This window comes from Strix aluco, chromosome 25, assembly GCF_031877795.1.
Source record: "Strix aluco isolate bStrAlu1 chromosome 25, bStrAlu1.hap1, whole genome shotgun sequence".
NCBI lineage: Eukaryota > Metazoa > Chordata > Aves > Strigiformes > Strigidae > Strix > Strix aluco.
The window spans coordinates 5452947-5470804 of NC_133955.1; the positions used below are offsets into that span (position 1 = coordinate 5452947).

A 17858-nucleotide genomic window follows, 5' to 3' on the forward strand; every position below is an offset into this window, starting at 1 on the left:
ACCCAGAAGAAGGGCTTGACTTCAAGAGCTGTCGCTGCACTGGGGGAGCGTGGGTTGCTCTAGGCAGAGGCACACTTGCTTGTTGTCTTCCTCTCTTGCTTTTTGGTGAGAAATTCCAGCCTGATTCTGAGAAATCTTCCCAATAAAATGGTGCTGACATAAAAAATCTTCCTTGAAGGGTTTTGTTTGTAGTGGAAGGATATATCAGTTCTCCTGCAAATACACGAGGTTGCTTCTTTAGACCCTGTTCTTTTGAGACAAAAGGCAGCTCTCTGCTTTCTTCTAGCCTTTTACTGGGTTCCTAAAAGCCATCTTGTCCCTTCCCTGCCTGAAGATTGACCTCTGCTCAAGTAACAAAATGCCTGAGGCAAGCCATATCCTAGTCTGCATCTCAGCTCTAAATCTGGAGTCACTCCGTCCTCATCCAGAGAAATATGAGCCCGTATCTGGCTGTGATAACTGAACGTCAGCACCAGTCCTGATACAGAAGGCAAAGAGTCACCTGAGCACTTGGAAGGACAGTGTTAAGATCCAGAGGCTGTTGGAAGCGGTAGGCTGGAAAAAATTGCGTCATTGCCCACCCCCACTAGCCAGGAAAAGCCCTTCTTGCTGTGTGCTGTCTGTGCTTGGAGGAGGGGGCATCACAAGCACAAAAGGATCTTGTCTCGGAGTCAGCAGAGCTGCTCACAGAGCACCTGTTTGCTCTCTGGGTGGACCAGATCCTCCTCTGGCTTGCCAGCAGCACATACGTGTGCATCTGGGATGTTTTCTAATGCGTATGTTCCAGTCTGCACAGAGCTCAAGCCTTTCCTTTCTAAAAATAAAGTCGAGAGAGCTCTGTGAACCAGCCCTGGGATACAGCAGGGTGTGAGGAAAGGCTGAATACCAACCTGTGGTGCTACAGCCCCCTGCTCCCTCTGGCTCACCAGGTCTCGTGTTCTGCTCTGCTGGTGGCCATCCAAGTGGGCTCCAGGAAAGTCAGTGATTTTAATGATTTTGGTAGCTTCTAAGATGTGGGTCTTCTACCCTCTCCCCGCCCCAAAACACACATCAATATCCAAACCTGAATTTTGATTTTTTTCTTTATTCTTTTTCTCTGCTTCTTGTAGCTGACTCCTGTGTTTCAGACCTTAACATGGATTTGCAGAGCCAGTTCACGTTTTCAGTTTTCTTCTCAGCAATAACCTTTTTTTAATTAAAAGCTCACCCCTTGCAGGAGGGAAAGAAAAGCTTCAAACATGAGAAGACTTGTGATGAGATCTCAAGCGTTGGCAACTTTGAGCTGGAATTTCTAATGGTGGAACAGAACAGTTTGAGCACAATGTGGCCTTGCTAGAAAGAGGCAAAACAGCCATTTATGGCAGACAAATGTGTACAGCTGCCAAGCAAGGGCCCTCCTGGGCTCTGGAGCAGGCAGGGTGAAGGGTGCATGAGTTATTATTAGCTGCTTTGTATGGTAAAGAGGGCCTTCAGTTGCCTGGTCTCTGCAAAAGCTGCTTCACTCAGGAGTACTCTTGAGAACGAGGGAGTGGAAGGCAGGAATTTGAGACCCTTTTAAGGTCTGTTTATTCTTCCAGCCTCCGCAGATTTCAAGGGCATGTATATGAGGCAAATCTGAAATGGTTATCATGGTGAGAGCTGCAGGCACAGGAGGGAGTGGAGATCCCTGGAGCCCTGTCAGCCAGGAGTAATGGGTCACAGGGGAATATTTTCCTTCTCCACTGGGCCATTTCCATACCGAGTGTCCATGATCCGGGTTGAGAACGGCCCCTCTGCAGGGACCATAAGAAAACAGTCTTGGGCCTTGTGTTTTCATATGGCTTGTTGCTACAGGGAAACTGGGAGGCGATTTTCCCCTCCCTTCCCCTCTTGTGCAGTGTCTTCTGTGGGGAGACCTTCACAGCGTTCATCCTTTTTCTAGCAGAGGGTTGCCTCACAGCTACGTTCCCAGCTCCTTCCACTCATTAGAAATGCACCTTTTCAGGTTCATAAGACTCCAGGTGCTTTTATAATGGCAAGTGAACTTCCATGTGCGTCAGGAAACTGAGGCACCTAGTGAGAAAAAGTGAGTTGCTTTTGCAAATCCAGAGCAGACGGGTGCCAGCAGCAGGATCAGCCCTATCATGCTTGTTCAGCTGCTTTTCAGGCCAGCTGGAAGGAGCGTGATCCTCAGCACATGCAGCAGAGCTGGACAGTAAGGGATTTCAAGCTGGCTTCACGTGTTGAGATGGGTAGCAGGGTTGTAGTTAGCTATTGAGCTCTGTGAGCCTCTGACAGGCTGCATTAGCGTGGAAAACCTTGATAGATGTCCACAGAGTCCCGTACTGGACTTGTTTTACACTGCTGAGATCCAGATTTCCCAAATGCTGGTGATCTAAGACACTGTTTTGGGCAGCTCTTTAACCATGAATATTAACTTTCAAATCTTGGGTGACCCAACAAGATTTCACATCCAGACCTGAGTCTGCTCAGGGTGAATCTATAGCTAGAATGTAGGCAGGAGATCTTAGCTGTAGAGCTGCTGTGCCTCTGCCAGGTTCTGACACAGCAGACTGGGCTCATCTGGTACCAGAGCTGCTGGGGATGCTGCGAACAAAAGATGTATGACTTGGCGGTTAGGAATCAGAGTTTTGGGGGGACATCTCAGTGGCTCCATCATAAACCGCTGGCCTGCCCCAGGCATGCCATTCTGCTTTCCCATGACTCAGTTTACCTTCTGGGAAATAGGGGAGAAGAAATAGCACCCTACTTTGTGGGCTAATTTGGGGGGAGAGCTATATTAAAGACACTTCAGTCTTGCAGGCCTTGGGATATCCTGTGCAGGTGGGGTGAGCTGCTGAACCCAACGGTGCCCAGGCAGGATGGTGCTGGCTGCGAAGGGAAGCAGCAGGATGCATCCTCGTCTAAGAGATGGGCTCCGCTCCCTGCCTGGCACCTCTGCCCCTTCCCCGGCCGATGTGTCAGCCACTGGCAGATTGGGTGGTGCTTTCCCAGCAGTGAGGAAGTTTCCTGACAGAGCCCTGTCTATAATTCACTCACCATGGCCTCAGTCAGGGCTTAGTACAGGAAGGGGAAAGTGGGTTATTGTTATTGTTTTTCCAAACCTCCTTTTGTTTTCTAAGGAATGTGGCTGCAAAGCCCTGCTGCCAAAGCCTCTCTTGAGAGTCCTGCCCTGACGGCAGGTCTTCCTTAGGGCTGCTGTGCCCAACAGGGCGTGTGTGCCAGCAACTGAGCTGCATGTTGTTTCTTTTACAACCGAGCAGCTATTATTCCCCTTGTGACACAGCTCACCCCACTCTCCATCCTCCCACACACTGCGGCTATCACAGATCTTCAGTGTTTCCTTTGCACAGCCTTTTCCCCTGTCACCTCGTGGGGAACAGTGTCCGTGCTCTGCATTTCCAGTCGTTGTTCTTGGTATGTCTTAGCCACTGTGTTTGTTTTTTGGTGCCTGCTCAAATTCCAGAGGTGCTGAGAGATCCCAGACGGCTTCGCTGACCTCCCTGTGGGAGACGGGGACATAGCTGTCTGGGGTGGGAGTGGGACCGTCCCTGCCATTACTGGTGGGTGGGGTGGGGCAGGGCTGGGCTATAACTGGGCTCCCAAAAGCACTAATTATAGTGTGAGCTGGTGATGAGCATGTGGAGGAGAATCACTCTGAGGAGCTCTGGGGAATGCTGGTCAGCAGGGGTGGACTGAAGCAGCCTGGGCCACGGTGGCTGGTCTCTCAGGATCATCTTGTGCTCTAGCAGAGTCCTTGGGGCCAGGTCTTTGTCCATTGCATCCCTGGCACACCTCAGGGCAGCCTCCTGGAGACTATTTCCAGGATACTGAAGTTATGTTTCGCTTAAGCAGGTTTAAATGTGCCTGTTACATTCCAAACCTAGCTTCTACATGAAGCTCCTGGGTTCTTGTAAAGTGAGACCAAAGTCCTGAGCAGAAATTGAGCAACAGATCAAGGCCTTGGACAGGCACCAAGGTCTGACCTGAAAATGGCTCAGGAATCCAGCCCCCACCTCCTCTACTCAAATGTACACAGATAAAATCATGACTCTCTTAGTTCCTCTAAATAGGAGCGGAAAAATGCCCCCAGAGACTCTGCTAAAACCTTGGTTGTTGCTGAAATGCAGAAATATGAAGAGAGAGTTTATGTGCTGCCTCTGTGAGTAATAGATGTGGCTCTAACCTGAAATTTGGGCTCCAAACCCAGATGAACTCTGTGTGCAATCCAAAGCCATGCCTAAACCTAGATTTTTGAGTAAATGACCCCTACTTTAATAACTAACCAACTCCCTCCCTCCCTCCCTGGTTGCACACACCCTGGCAGTGCAGGGCGAGTTCCAGCTCTGAAGCCAGATTATCTGTTTGGCTCCGGCCTCCCTGACTCTCTTGAATAACAGAACTTTCTGTGGGACTTCTGCAACAGGCAGAGTGAAGAAAACCGCATCTGTTTCCTCTGCTGGAGCCTGCAAGACAGCAAGCAAACGCGTGAAGGCTGATATTAAGTCTGTCTTTGGTGTTAGCTACGAAGGAGCTGTGTTCTGGTTCGGGAGAGCGCGCTGGTCGCATGTGAAATGGCAGATAGCGAGGAGGTTTGCAAAGCGCTGGAGGGTGGATGCGTGTGGTACACCCTGCGCCTGCCTCCCCCTGCCCAGGTGCAGCACCCCACCAAAATCCAATTAGCTGGCTTTGCCAGGGAGGGCGAGGAATCCTTGGGAACAGCCTAGAGCAGTCCTGCAGAGTCCACCTGCTACCCAGGAGGTATCTCTCCGAGCGGGGACCAGCCTGCTTCTTGGGAAAGGGCACCACCCAGATCTAAGCTCTTGTAGGGTGTTGCCCTGCTTTATCTGGGCCGTCTTTGTGCTCTAATTGATGTTTGCAGGGGTTGGGAGGTTTGCTGGGCTCTGGGAAGCAATGGCTTCTTTCATATTTGTGGGTGTAGCCTGAGAAGAACCCCAAAGACCTGCTCCCACTGTCCCTGCTCTCCCACGCTGGAGCCTGGACCATCCGCACGTGACAGTTCTCTCTGGCTCTAAGACAGAAGCCCCCCCGTAGATTTGCAGTCAGGGCGTAAAGAGGCCACAGGGAGAGGGATGGATTGGGCAGAGCTTTGTCAGTAGAGCAGCTATAGATGATGCCTGGCATAATCCGGGCTGTGGAGTTGAGCTGCGGACCAAGAAGAGGGCTGGTGGGGAGGAAGAAGAGGGGAACCCAGGTCCATATGGCCAGAGCCATAGCCTGTGATGGTAATGAGGTTCTGGAGTTAGCCCTAACCAGGTCAGCTTCCATAAACTAGGGTAGTCCAAAATCTGGAAGTCCTAGAGTTACTCGTCTTCTCTTTTGTTAAGCAGCACCTGCTACACTGAGTCTTTGAAGTCTGTATGGGACTGGCTTGATCTCTTCAGCCTTGTGGGAAAACACAGAACTTCCCAGAAAGGTCCCGTTTTCTGTTTGACACGTATGTCCTATAAAACCCTCAAGCAAAGGACGCTGTGGTGGTAGCTCAGGTCTCTGATGCTGCAATAGAAATCGCTTTAATCTGTAACCGTCTCCTGCTCTTCTTCTCCAAAGTGTGGGTAAATGAACTGCTCTTCACAGGCTTTCAGAAAACACATTCAAGCCCAGCAGAGATCCCCGCTCTGTGCTGAGGCATCAGACAGCTCTGAACAGGGTCAGTAAATTCACTTACCAGCTGCTACAGCAACAGTGCCTTTGGTGCTCTTGCGCTTATTTTTTTGCCGATGATTGGGGTTGCTATGGCGCTGCAACACACGTTACCCTGCATTAATGCTTTATAAGCAATAAAGGCAGATTTCGGCAATGTGTTGCTTTGGCAGCTCGTCACAGCATTGCTCCCTGGCTGAGCTGGAGTTTGGCAGACGAGTCATATTCTCACCACCTAAAAAATCCTGTCTTGTGGTTTCAGCCAGAGGGCTTTTTTTTTTTTAACTTCTCATTTCTAAGAAAAGAAAAATCCCTTTTTCGTAGCATGGCTGCATGTCTGTGAAGTGTGAAATCCCTATATATAACCCTCCAGCCTCCCTTAGAAGGAAAGGTGTGAGATAGACCTAAGGAGGGAGGTTTGCCTGAAAAGTGCTGGCCAGGGGGAGGAATGCTGGCCCCTGTATCTCGCCTCTGCTTTGTGGCTTGGAACAAGACACAGCATCTCTTAGGCTCAGTTTCCTGCCGTGCTGGTTGTCCGTCTCGCCCGTGTTAGACCATAACTCCCCAGCTCATGTGTTGTTCATGTGTATCTTTGTGGTGCTGAGGAGGATTTGGCTCCGGTGTCCTGTGTTATTGGTGCGTTTGCCACCAGAGTTAGTGGTGGGTTTACTAGTTCCTGGTTGGGGGGAGGGAAATCATGTTTTGACTGAAGCCAGTATTTATTCTGGGACTTTCTAGAGGGGAAAAGAAGAGAGCCTGGGTAGGCAGACACACCCCAGGCTGCTGCGATAAGGGAGAATTACCAAGGGGCAATTTGCCTCTGCGCACATCTGTGTCTCACACGTGCTGTTTACCTTGTACTGGAGGCAAGGACAGGGGGGAAGATGTTATCACCAAGGGCTGGTGAAGGGCAGAAGGGGTGGAGCAGGACAAGGGGATGTCCAGGGACACGTCTTACTGCAATGCCTCACTCCCAGAGTCCTGCTGCTCCTTGCTCCTTTTCTGAGATAAAGACAGGGCTCTGGACTCTTTTTATCTCATAAACTAACAAGCCCGTTCCAGGCTTTACAGCTGACAACTTTCTCTGGACCTGACTCTGCAAACACCTCCATCCCCACACTGCTCTGGGCCTGCTGCCTTGGTGAGCACTTTCTATTGTCCCCTTTCTACCCTCTCAAGCTTTGTTCGACAGGAACAGAGGTAGGCGGAGGCACTTGCATCCTGCAAAGAGGATGTGGAAAAACCCAATAACCAAATGCAAAGAACAGGAAACCATCTCTGAAATCAGCGTGAGGTCATCTACACACATTCCCCAACGAGGCAGCTTCATGAGGAACTGTAGGCTGAGGCTTTGTCTCTGGCTGATAATATTGAGTTTCGAACAAATGTCTTCTTACACAAGACACTGTCAACATGGGTTCAGCAAGAAGCTAGTAGTGCCAAGGAGAAAACCCCAGAGTGCTCTGAAGGCAGCTGGAGCCAGCGAGTGCTCAGCACCATTGGAAAACTAGGTCCAAAGTCCTAAGCAGTTTGAAGAAAAAGCAATTCTTTCTGCTTGCGACTCCCTTGAGTACAGCAATGTTTGCTTCCTAAAATACTTCTGAACAGATGTGACATTCGCAGTGGGTCAGATAGGTTGTTTTCCATGAGGAAACATGACATGCAGTAAGGAGAGGGGATCAGAGGGAGGTTTTTCTGTGAAAGACAGCTCCCAGGAACTACGTGGTGCCTCGCTGAAGCCCTGGGCTTGAGCTACAAAAGCTACTGTGTTCAAATGCTGTGGGGAAAAGCATCCAGCTCTCAGACCACATACAAGTCTGCTCAGAAGGAAAGAGGAATACTTAAAAGTCCCTGATAGTCTACAAATTAAACTGCCTGGACATGCCCCAGATGTGTCCTGACATGTCCTGTCCCCAAGTCCCAAGGCGTTCTGTGGGGAGTCAGGTTACAGGCAACACAGACCCAACAAAGGACCAAGCTGACAAAAGACATTCAGGCACAAAATAAGTGGCGAGGTGCTTAGCAAAGCCCAGCGCCACGGAGTCATGCGGGGTGATAAGCTTCCAGGAGCTTGGCCTGCCTACAAGATGCTGCGTGCTTGTCCTGACTGTGGTCTAGACTGCTGGGAATCAATACCTGCTGTAAAACATGGTCTGATCTAGCAGCTAACTGGTTAAAAAAGCTTTGTTTTCTGTCCATGTCCTCCCTCTCCCCCCCAGTTGCATTTCACACGGTTCAGTCACAGTCTTATTTCACAACTGTGTGTTTTGAAAGGACTTATTAGCTCTAAGTGTAGGCTGGGCTTAAGACTCTTGCTTTATTGTTTACCCTGCCTGCTAGGCCTGTTTCTGGGGTCAGACCCAGGTTACCAATTACAGCTGTGATTAAACATACTAGCCCAGCTTACCCCTGGGCTTTTTTCCCCTTAAATTCCCAGTGATTGTGCTTAACTGGTGTTAGCAACCAGGTGACTGCTGGGCACTGCCGTCACAATTGTCTGTGCCTTCTCTGGCAGAGCCAGAAAATGAGATTTGAACCGGACCAATACGTCTATTATTTTTAGAGTTCAGAACTGTTCCCAGAGATTTATTTTTTTTTTCTTTCGTTCCCAATGTAAAGAAAGCCAACCCTTGGCTTTCTAAATCTACATAGATAACCCCAAAATCCTTCCCAAATGCTAGGGGGGAGCGACCTAGCTGGGAGAAGTGACAGCTAATTTAGCCATCTAGGACACTTCAGATCAGGAAGATTTGAATGCTAATTGTGTGTAACTATTTTTCTGCTGTTAACAGGGGGTGCAGATTCACACTGTGGCTGTTTGACTGGCAGCTGACTCTAATGGTATTCAAGGATGGCTTGAAATTGTTTTTTGTGTCTCATGACTTATGAACTTCAGCCCAGCAGACTAGAAAAGGTGTCATCACCCTCCCCAAAAAACATAGCAAGTCAAAGTGTAGCGTGGGAACTGTTGCCTTTTAGGTGTACATAAAACACTGTGAGCTGCGTTAAGTCCGTGCGAGCCGCTTGGTCTGTCCATGCTGAGTTTTAACCCTTGATTGAAAGCCAAATGTTCCCCTTTTATTGTAAAATTTCCAGCTCAGCTGGTTTTGAACCTCACTTGGTTAAACAGGGACAGAGTGTTTGAAAGCCTATCTGAACTTCTGATTCCCGTCAAACCAGTTACAAATCTAGTCTGGCCAATTGCTACGCAGAAGTTTATTGGTTTTCGTTTTTTTTTTTTTTTTTTTTTTTTAATTGAAATCTAAATGCTCTCAGCCATTTCCAGCTAAACAGGGCGGAAACTAATCTAGCCAGAACAGCATTAAAACCAGCTCTAACTTCTCTTTTTAAAATGAATTTTATTTTCTAATTGTTTGTTTACTCTGTAACTCCTCAAAGCGATGCGAAAGCATGTATTAAGACTTTTGCCCTGTCTTTAAGACTGTAGTCTTCTTGTAACAGGGCCAGAAATTATGGGCACATAACCCGCTTAGAGGTCCTTGAGCTCCACAGGAAATCTCTTATTGGGAGGGCTTAACTAAGACAATCTGATTTTGGAGACCAGAGCCTGTGTCCGCCCATATGAACACACGCAAGACAAAAGCCCTAAGCTGTGCGAAGGGAGCCTGTCGAAAAACGATGATGAAGAATAAATGGAAGACCTGAATTTGGAGAATGGTGCCACCACTTATTTCATCCACTTGTGGAGCAGGGGGGACCAGGGGAACCTGCTTGTCAGGGTTAGGTCATCATCAGCACTTAACGAACACTGTTAGCCCTAATGGCAAATAAACCTGCACTTGCTATTAGTGCTATTCTTGGCAGGCTGGAGGACAGAAGACCTCTTGCTACAATTACTGTCCAGTGACTCAGGACTGGATGATACCATCCAAGTACTTTTTAATGTGATCCTTCTGTTGGATGGGAGAAACAACCCCTTTTCCCTGCTCTCAGCTTGTCTGGTTAGATTGCAAGCTCTGTCAGGCCTCCTGTGCTTTCCTACGGTAGAAAAGTTGAGGGTTTGTTTTTACTTTGGCTTCTTCTGATCTATTTGTATACAGGAAGGGTTTGCTTGCTTCCTAATTTTCTGCTGATTATGACTGTACCCACGCGCTGTGAGCGTGTCTGCTGGCTGACAGTACAGGTGTGTTTAAAGTAATGGAGCTGTGCGTGGACAGGCTCGGGCTGCGTGTTTATGCCGCCTCTTCCAGGGGCCTCTGGCTGCTGCTACCGTATAAATAACCTCCCCCTGCGTTGTGCTGTGCTCCGGGTTTCGCATGCACCCATGTGCTCTTTCATGTGTGTTGCTGACTTACCCAAAAAAAAAAAAAAAGAAGTCCTTAGACTTTAATCCTTGGGTTTATTTCAAAGCTTACAAAGGCAAATCGGGTTTATAGCAAGAGATTTGCTTGATTCCTTGTGCTGTGCGGATGAATGGAGTGGCAGATGGAGCGGGGAGGGGAGGACTCGGGGACGCCTTGGCTCTATCTTCTTGCTAGCTTGACCCTACTTCTGTGCCTGCTGCCCAAAGTGCTTTCATTTAAGCTGCACAGAACACGAAACGGGGTCAGTACAGACCTCTGCTTGGGCAGTATCTGTTATATCCACCTCTTCTATGATTTCAGAAGCTATTTTCTTACTCTTTGCTCTGGCTTGTTGGTTACGTATTGCTACACAGCCATCCTCTCGTGCTTCAGAGGGTGTGAAATCCCATGTACAGTGTGTGCACACAGGAATGACAGAGGTGCGAATAAAATGAGCTGCAGACTCTGGAAGCAAAAGGCCTCAAAAAATCCTATTTCACCCTTGAGTCATGGGAAATACTGGAATTTTGGGAGCGGCTGTGCAAAGAGGTGCTGGAAAACCTCCTCCCGCACGAAATCCCCTCTTTTGAGGGGCACGGGCAGGGTGGTGCTCTCGCTACCCCTTGCCAAGAGCAGTGCCCAAGCGGGACAGGACCCCGAGCGGTTTGATAAGAGCCGTGATAAGGTGGAGCCGTGCTGGCAGGCTGCGTGCCGGCAGGCGCACGCTCCTCCTTATCAGGGAGCGCCGCGGCGAAAGCGCTGTGCCAGCGACGGGAGCGGCACTGTGGGAACCGGCGATGGCTCAGCCTCCGCGGGGCTGCTCCTCGGGCAGAGGCAAACCCAGATGATCTCATTCCCTGCCTCGGTTTTCTCCAGCTGCACCCACTGCTTGTGGAGGTGCCAAATGAGGCCCCAGCCATAGTAGGAGAGCGCGTTTCGCTGGGGATCACATCAGAGCTGTGGCTTCGGATCCTCCCCCGGTACACGCCAAGGGAGGCATCTGGGGCTGCGAGACAATGGCTCGAAACAATCCCGGTTCTCTGCCAGGGAATATTCATTCAGAAATCCCATCCTGTTTTGATACTAACTCTCTCATGGTTGATCAAAGCAAAGGCAAGAAAAGAGCTTGGCCTCCTACTGTTGCTTTAGCTTCAGGCCAGTTTCAGCAGAAGCTGGGCGAGTGCCTTTATGCTGGGCAGCGTGGCTGGCAGCTGGGCCAGCTGGTGCAGCTCCCTGTTTTGTAGTGGCTTTAAGGTGCTGCTTGCATCTCACTAAGCATTAGGGCCGTGCACCACTTGCACCGGTTCTCCTCTCCCCTCCTGCTGGGCTGGACGGAGGCAACCGAGGACGCGTGGTTCAGCTCCATGCTTGCCTTGGCTTGTTCTCCCTGCTCCGTGATCGGACATGTCCTCTGCGCTGCAGCCACCTCCTCCTGGATCCCGCTCTTCCTCCAGCCAAAAGCCAGCTGGAGGGAGGCACCGAGTGCTGGGGTGTCGGCTCTTGCTCCTCACCTCAAACGCTCCTCAGGCAGCGAGATGAAAGCGGTTATTGTCGTGTGTCCCCTCATCTCCCTCACCTGTCTGGGACAAGGCAGGTGATGGCAAGTTCTCCCTGCACGCTTTGGGGATCTCTGGAAAGGATTTGGCCTTGTCCAGGGAACAAGGATCTGTGATGTGTCTTGGGGATGGAAATTTGGGGATGGAAACCTGCTGGGGAGAGAAGACCCCCTGTGTAGGGCACCAAACCCCAGCCTGGACTGAGGACAGGAGGGTAGGAAGGGCCAGACACCAGGGATGGGTCAGACACCAGGGACAGGTCACTCGCTGACAGCCCTGGGTGCCTGATCATCTCACTCCAGGTCAGCAGAACCGCGGCTCTGCCGATGCCCAGCACGACCCGCTGCCGATCCAGCACCGCCTGCCCGTGCTGGGCCACTGCCCCGGCACAAGTGCAGGACCGCGGGGCCTCCGGCTGTCGGGGTCACCCCTCCCCTCGCCCCAGCCCCCCTCGGCTGCACCGTTCCGTCAGCCCCTTGGGGTGTCAGCACGGGATTTGCCAGTGCCTTGGTGGGGACCAGCCTTTGCTTCCCCCTTCCGAGGCGGCCTGTTCCTTAGTGGAAGTGGCCCGTGAACTCCTCCGCTGGCGGGGAGGGTTGGACACCTCACCCTGGCGGTACCGGTGCCCCGGGGATCCCCGCGGCGGGACCGGGCCGGCTTCCCACCCACCGCCAGCGCCCCGAGACCCGCTCCAGGGCCCCGGGAGCGGCCGGGAGGGCCCCGACTGCCCCCCAGGGTGGCAAAGGGCACCTGGACCCACCCGGGGATCTGGGGGGGGTGTTTCCACCGCTCGGGACCACTTGGGGATCCCTCGCCCCGCCCTCCCGCCCCCACGAGGGGCACCTCGAGCACCGGCAGCTGCCAGGGACCCCCGATCCACGCACCCCCGACACCCACGGGTGCCCCGCAGCGCCCGGCGGCCTCTACCCTGGAGCGGGGGGGTGCGGAGAGCTGGGGTGAGCCGAGCGTCGGCGCCCTCCCCCCCCCCCCCCCCTCCTCCTCCGAGGTCAGCCCCAAAAATACCCCTCCGGTAACTCCCCCCCCGCCCCCCCCGCCATTGTCACCTCGGCGGTGACGTCACTCCTTCCACGCGCTGAGGTCATTAGCATACCGCGGCCCCTCGGCCAATGGGCGCCGCCGCGCCGATGACACCTCCCCGGGGCTGCCCCATTTAAAGGGGCCGCGCAGCCGCCGGCGCAGACCGAGTCGCCGCCGCAGCACCAGCACCGGCCCCCGGCGCCGCTTGCCCTCGCCCTCGCCCGCCCCCCGTCCCGGAGCCCAGCATGAGCCAGCGCCAGAGCCAGCGCCGCGGTGGCCCGCGGGCCGATATGGTGCCCGAGATCGCCGCCGCCGTCGGTTTCGTCTCCAGCCTGTTGCGGACGCGGGGCTGCGTCAGCGAGCAGCAGCTCCAGGTCTTCAGCGGGGCGCTGCGGGAAGCGCTGGCAGGTGAGGCGCGGGGGAGAGATGGGCTCGGCGGGGAGAGGAGGGCCCGGGTGAAAGAAAAGCCCGCTCGGGGCCGGGAGCCCGCTGGGGTCTGTCCTCGGTGCCCCTCGTGTTGCTGCCACTGGTGTCCCTCCCTGGGTGCCCACCCGTGTCCCTTTGGGTTGGGCACCCACCTGTGTCCTCCCTGATGCCTCTTTGTGCCCTTGCCTGGGCACCCTCTCAGAGTCCCCGTCCCCCCCCTCCGGGACTGGCAGACACCCGAGTGCCTCCCTGGGCACCCACCCGTGTCCCCGTGGGGCCCTGGGCTGCCTGAGCCCCGAAGGTGAGCAGGTCCCGGTCTGCTGAGGGATTTATACAGCTCCCCCCCGCCTTCCCCCCAGCACCAGCCCATCTGCTTGAAGCCCTCCTTGTTGGGATTTGATAAGAATAATTCAAAGCTGCTCTGTGTCCCCTGGCAAGAAGAGCTCAGCCCTGTGTCCGTGGGGTTTTAGCCCTCCCCTCCCCACGAGCGTGTCTGGGGCTCAGCACACACTGGGTGGTTCAGGGGTTTCCTCCCGGCCGCACACAGCCTGGCGTGATCAGCCCTAAGAGGGGATAGTTTGTTTGCTGCTGTGCTGAGATAAGGAGTGGTGACACAGCCCTGAACTTAGAGAATGACCTGGATGTTACTCCCTGGCTGCGGTGTTTTGTTCTGCGCGATACGGTGTCTGCCCCGGCCACCCCGGGGGTCACGGCGAGAAGGTGTCGGGGTCCCGTCACCGCAGCCCCGTGGCACCGTCCTGCCTGGGGTTTCTAGGACCCGAAGAGCTGCGCTTTGGAGCAAGCAGCAGCCAAATAGTCGAGCGCTCAGCTCTGGAGCCTCCGTCTGCTAGAGGCAGCCTAAGGAGGACTCGGTTTCCTCCACCTGCACAGAGGTGTGGGACCCCCTCAGGACTGCAGCAGGACCCAGACCTCCTCCTCACCGCTGCTGCGCGCCTGCTCACCGCTCTTCCCTTCTCGCTTCCCTTGCAGAGCACTACAAACATCACTGGTTTCCTGAGAAACCGTTCAAAGGCTCTGGGTATCGCTGCATCCGGATCAATCACAAAATGGACCCCATTATCAGCAAGGCAGCTAGCCAGATCGGACTCAGCCTCCCGCAGCTCTACCAGCTCCTGCCCAGCGAGCTCACGCTCTGGGTGGACCCCTACGAGGTCTCGTACCGCATCGGTGAGGACGGCTCCATCTGTGTCTTGTACGAAGCGACTGCAACGAAACCTGTGAGCTCCTATGGGATGCTTACCTGTAAGAACCAGATGATGTTAGGTCGTACCAGTCCTTCCAAAAACTACATCATGACTGTCTCCAGCTAAATACTCCTCTTGTCCTTACACTGCCAAGACACAGGCTACTGTATACCTCACCTGAGGATCTATTTTTAAGATGAAGAGCTATTTATATTTTTTAAGAAAATCCAAGAAAATTAAAATATTGGGCACCGCTTTGAACAGAAGTGGTGTTTTAGGTGCCTTTTTTAAAGCTGTTGCAAGCTTATGAATTTTTATTACGAAGCCGATATCTACCTAATTAGTGTTGGATGGCAATTTTGGGCTGGCTTGCTCACTTGGGCAGCTTGGAATGGAGGACGAGGGGGAAGAGCCAGGCTGGGAAGTGTGGCTTGGTGGAGGGAGATGTCTGTCACCTTCTCACCATCCCGGTACCCAACAGTATTGCTGTATCTCCAAGTATTGCAATACTGTTGAAGAAGGGATGAAGGAGTTGCTGCCTTTCCTCCACTAACTTCTTCACTCCCCAGCTGGTCTGATCTCTCTGGGGCCTGGATATAGTGTTTGGGGGAACCTTGCCGCAAGGCTGGGTGGTGCTGGGGACCCTGGGATCCCTCTCCTTTGCTCTTGCACATCTCCTCTGGACCCACTTACTCCGTGAGTGTTGCAGCTCTGCTCTGCCCCACTCCCAGCACAAAGCAAGGGGGGGCATGGCCTGTCTCCAACCCCTCCATCTTTCCTGGCTGCTGCTGGACTGAAAGGGGCCACACGGCTGTTGGTGACCTGTGGAGCAAGGCAGAGATGCTTGGGGGGCGGGGGGTCAAGCTGTGCAGAGAAGGTCCCCAGGATGAATATGGCAGGTGCTGTGGTGGCACTGGAGTTTGTTCCTGGTGCTCCCCAGTACCTGGCTATCCCCCGCTGCTCGCTGCACACTGAGAAGGGGACTCCAGACCCTGAAACCAGCACTGAACAGCTGTGAATTACAAAGCCTTTCTGCTCTGTGTGGCTTAGACATCAGCCCTGCTCTTGTCTGGCCTCTTGCTTACAAAAATTGCCTAATCCAATGCTGACGACTTGCCGTGTCACTTCTCCAGAAGAGCTGAAGCAACTTGCCTTGTGCCGTAGAGGTTGGTGTGTGAGAACCCCCTTTGCCCTATCTCTTAAAATCAGAAGTATTGGGGGTCTCTTCCCCCTGTGTGTGGGATGCTCAGATGCTTTGGTGTCATAACATTGCTTTTAAAGTCACAGCACTTCTTCCCTCTCTTCTGCGTGGCTGTCCCTGGGAGCTGTCTCCACTGATACCTTGGTAAGGGGCATCATTTGGTTTTGATCTCTTGGTACATAACTATTTTGCACAATTAATGCCTGGTCCTGTGCTGTGTCTATTCAAGCAAAACTCCTCTTGGAGTCCCAGGGGTACTTGTATGCAGGGAGACTTTGCCCAAGCATTGTTCAGGATTTGGCCTTTAAACTGCTCTGGCTAACTACAAATGGGGTGGGAGCAGGAAGTGGTGCCCCAAGAACTTTACCTACCTGTTGGGAATGAGCCTTTACTGGGATGTTGTATGTCCATTGCCTTTTTACTAACCAGCTGGTGCTCCTCTGGTGATCCTGGGAGAAGTGATTGAAAAAGCAGGGCACTGACATGGTGGTTTGTAATTCAACTTTCCCAGGTTTGTCTCTCAGCACATGTTTTTACCTTCCTGTTTTTCTGACCTGGCAGCTGACTGGCATAACCAGAGTTGTTCTTGCCCAGCCTTTGATGAATCAAGTTCTCAGACATTTGTGCAATATATTTCCAAATCTTGGGCGCTCTGGGAGAGGAAGGAAGCCTCCCATCTGCCACAGTTCTTAGCTTGTTTTTTAAAATAAACTTAAAAAAAAAAAATTCAGCACAGCTCCCCAACTCTGACTACTAATGTGGAAAAGTAAATTCACATTTTTGTAAGCTTCAAATCATGAATTCCAGAACTGGAAAACCAGCCTCCATTCTTAGATCCTTTTAAAATGTCAAGTGGTGAGTTATTTGTCCCCGAACAGTCATAGCAGACTGTGGCTCTGAAGTTGCATCACTTCCCTCGGCATCACTTGAATTTCTCATGTCAGCAAAGCAGAAGCTGAAATGAAGCACTGGGGCTTTTCCCTTGGTGAACTTGTGCAATAGGTGACCTCACCAAGGGGGGAGGACTTGGGAACTTCCAAAAAGCAAATTCCCTTTTCAAGGAAAAGGGATCTCGGTGCTTTTCGGAGCCCTCACTTAGCCTGCTCATGTGAAAAGCCCATGATGAGAACTGCATCCAGGATGAGCAGTGTTTGCTTTGCTGGACTCCTTGGCTGGATGTGGAGTTTCCTGAAGGCTGGTACTTCCTTGGGTTGTAATTTGTCATGATCAAGGCAGTCTTAAGATTTACCACCACCAACCCCCCCCCCCCTTACTCTGTTCCCTCTCTCTTACCAGAAGAGTTTTTCAGGAACAACAGCCCACACCAAAGGAATACACTATAATTACTCTTTAACGTACCCCCACTTCCAGAACCAAAATAGCCAAGTCTCATTCTTTTTGTCCCTGGTGTGGAGGAGTCTAATGTTAAAGGCGTCTGTTTTTAGTTTCAAAACCAACCAAACTTGGGTATAATCCATTTCTCTCTTGTAGCTGGTTACATGTAAAAGCTGTGAATTAGTGTGCTCTGTTGCCTTCTGCCTACAAGCCTGATACTCGACTGCAGAGCTGAATGGTGTGTATTTTGAGACTGTATTTGAGGGGTTTCCTGTCACTTTTTTAACAAGCTGGACTGTTGAACGGGACCTGCTTTTTGTATTTGGTGAAAATGGTAGAAACTTTGTACGCTACACTTGGAGGAGGGAGTGGATGGTTACTAATTGTATAGTAGTGTTTTTATATACAGAATGTACAGATCCTTTGACAGACGTATGCTTTTGTTACTTTAATAAAAATGTAGCAGTATAAATGAGCCTTGTTTTCTTGCTGGGAACTGTTGTATGCTCGCAGAGAGGGTGAGGGTTGGGATTGCAGCCGAAATCCCACGCTGCGAATGCTGTGGGCTTGGTTAAAGTGTGGATGACTGTTAATATCCAGCTGTGTCAAGGAGGTGGTTTAGAAAAAAGCTGCTTAGTCAACATGCTGACTCTAAACCTGACCCTCTAAACCTGAGGAATTAAGGCTGGGAATTGTTCTGATGACTAATGCGGAGCTGTGGGTGTCCTGCCCTCTCCTTCCCCATGCTGACTACTGGCTGCTGGCTTGGGCAGCAGGGGATTTGTTCAGTGCAGGATTGTAGAAATCCTGAGTCCTGCCAGGGCATGAAGGTGTTACGTAGTCGGCTGCTGGATCTCTTGCCCAACCCTGGGAACGTATATGAAGTCTTGGAAAGAATCGATTAATGATCTGAGTGAGGCAGAGGGGCAGCTCCTGGTTGAGCCTCCCTGCCCCCACTGTCCTTCCAGGCGTGAGCCACTGGAGGAGGAAGGGTGAGAGATCACGGGATTGAAACGCTCAGGTATGTGGAGGATGCTCTGGGTCTGTCATGATAAAGGCAGCCGGGGTTGATTCACAGGAGATCCTGTTTTGGCTCTGAGAGGCTGGTGGTGACTGCAGCATGGAACTA

General features: G+C 52.0%; 1 protein-coding gene and 1 long non-coding RNA gene across 3 annotated transcripts; one reads left to right on the forward strand and one right to left on the reverse strand.

The window, feature by feature from the left end:
* Positions 1-10004: 10004 nt before the first annotated feature.
* Positions 10005-12632, reverse strand: LOC141934535 (uncharacterized). 2 transcript variants are annotated; one of them, XR_012626358.1, is made up of 2 exons: positions 12589-12632; positions 10005-11548 (listed from the first exon to the last, which is right to left on the reverse strand). It is a non-coding gene; the product is annotated as an uncharacterized LOC141934535 (long non-coding RNA). The 2 variants fall into 2 exon arrangements; XR_012626359.1 differs by having other exon boundaries at positions 10005-11544; positions 12589-12630.
* Positions 12633-12725: 93 nt separating this feature from the next.
* Positions 12726-17201, forward strand: BTG2 (BTG anti-proliferation factor 2). The gene is made up of 2 exons (XM_074850054.1): positions 12726-12970; positions 13979-17201. The coding sequence occupies exons 1-2, from the start codon at positions 12808-12810 to the stop codon at positions 14317-14319; spliced, it is 504 nt and encodes a 167-aa protein (XP_074706155.1). The 5' UTR covers positions 12726-12807; the 3' UTR covers positions 14320-17201.
* Positions 17202-17858: the final 657 nt, after the last annotated feature.

Coding starts and splice junctions, on each gene's coding strand:
- BTG2 (XM_074850054.1), top strand. CDS start 12,808: ATGAGCCAGCGCCAGAGCCAGCGCCGCGGTGGCCCGCGGGCCGATATG. Junction 12,971..13,978: donor GCTGCGGGAAGCGCTGGCAG/GTGAGGCGCGGG, acceptor CTTCCCTTGCAG/AGCACTACAAACATCACTGG.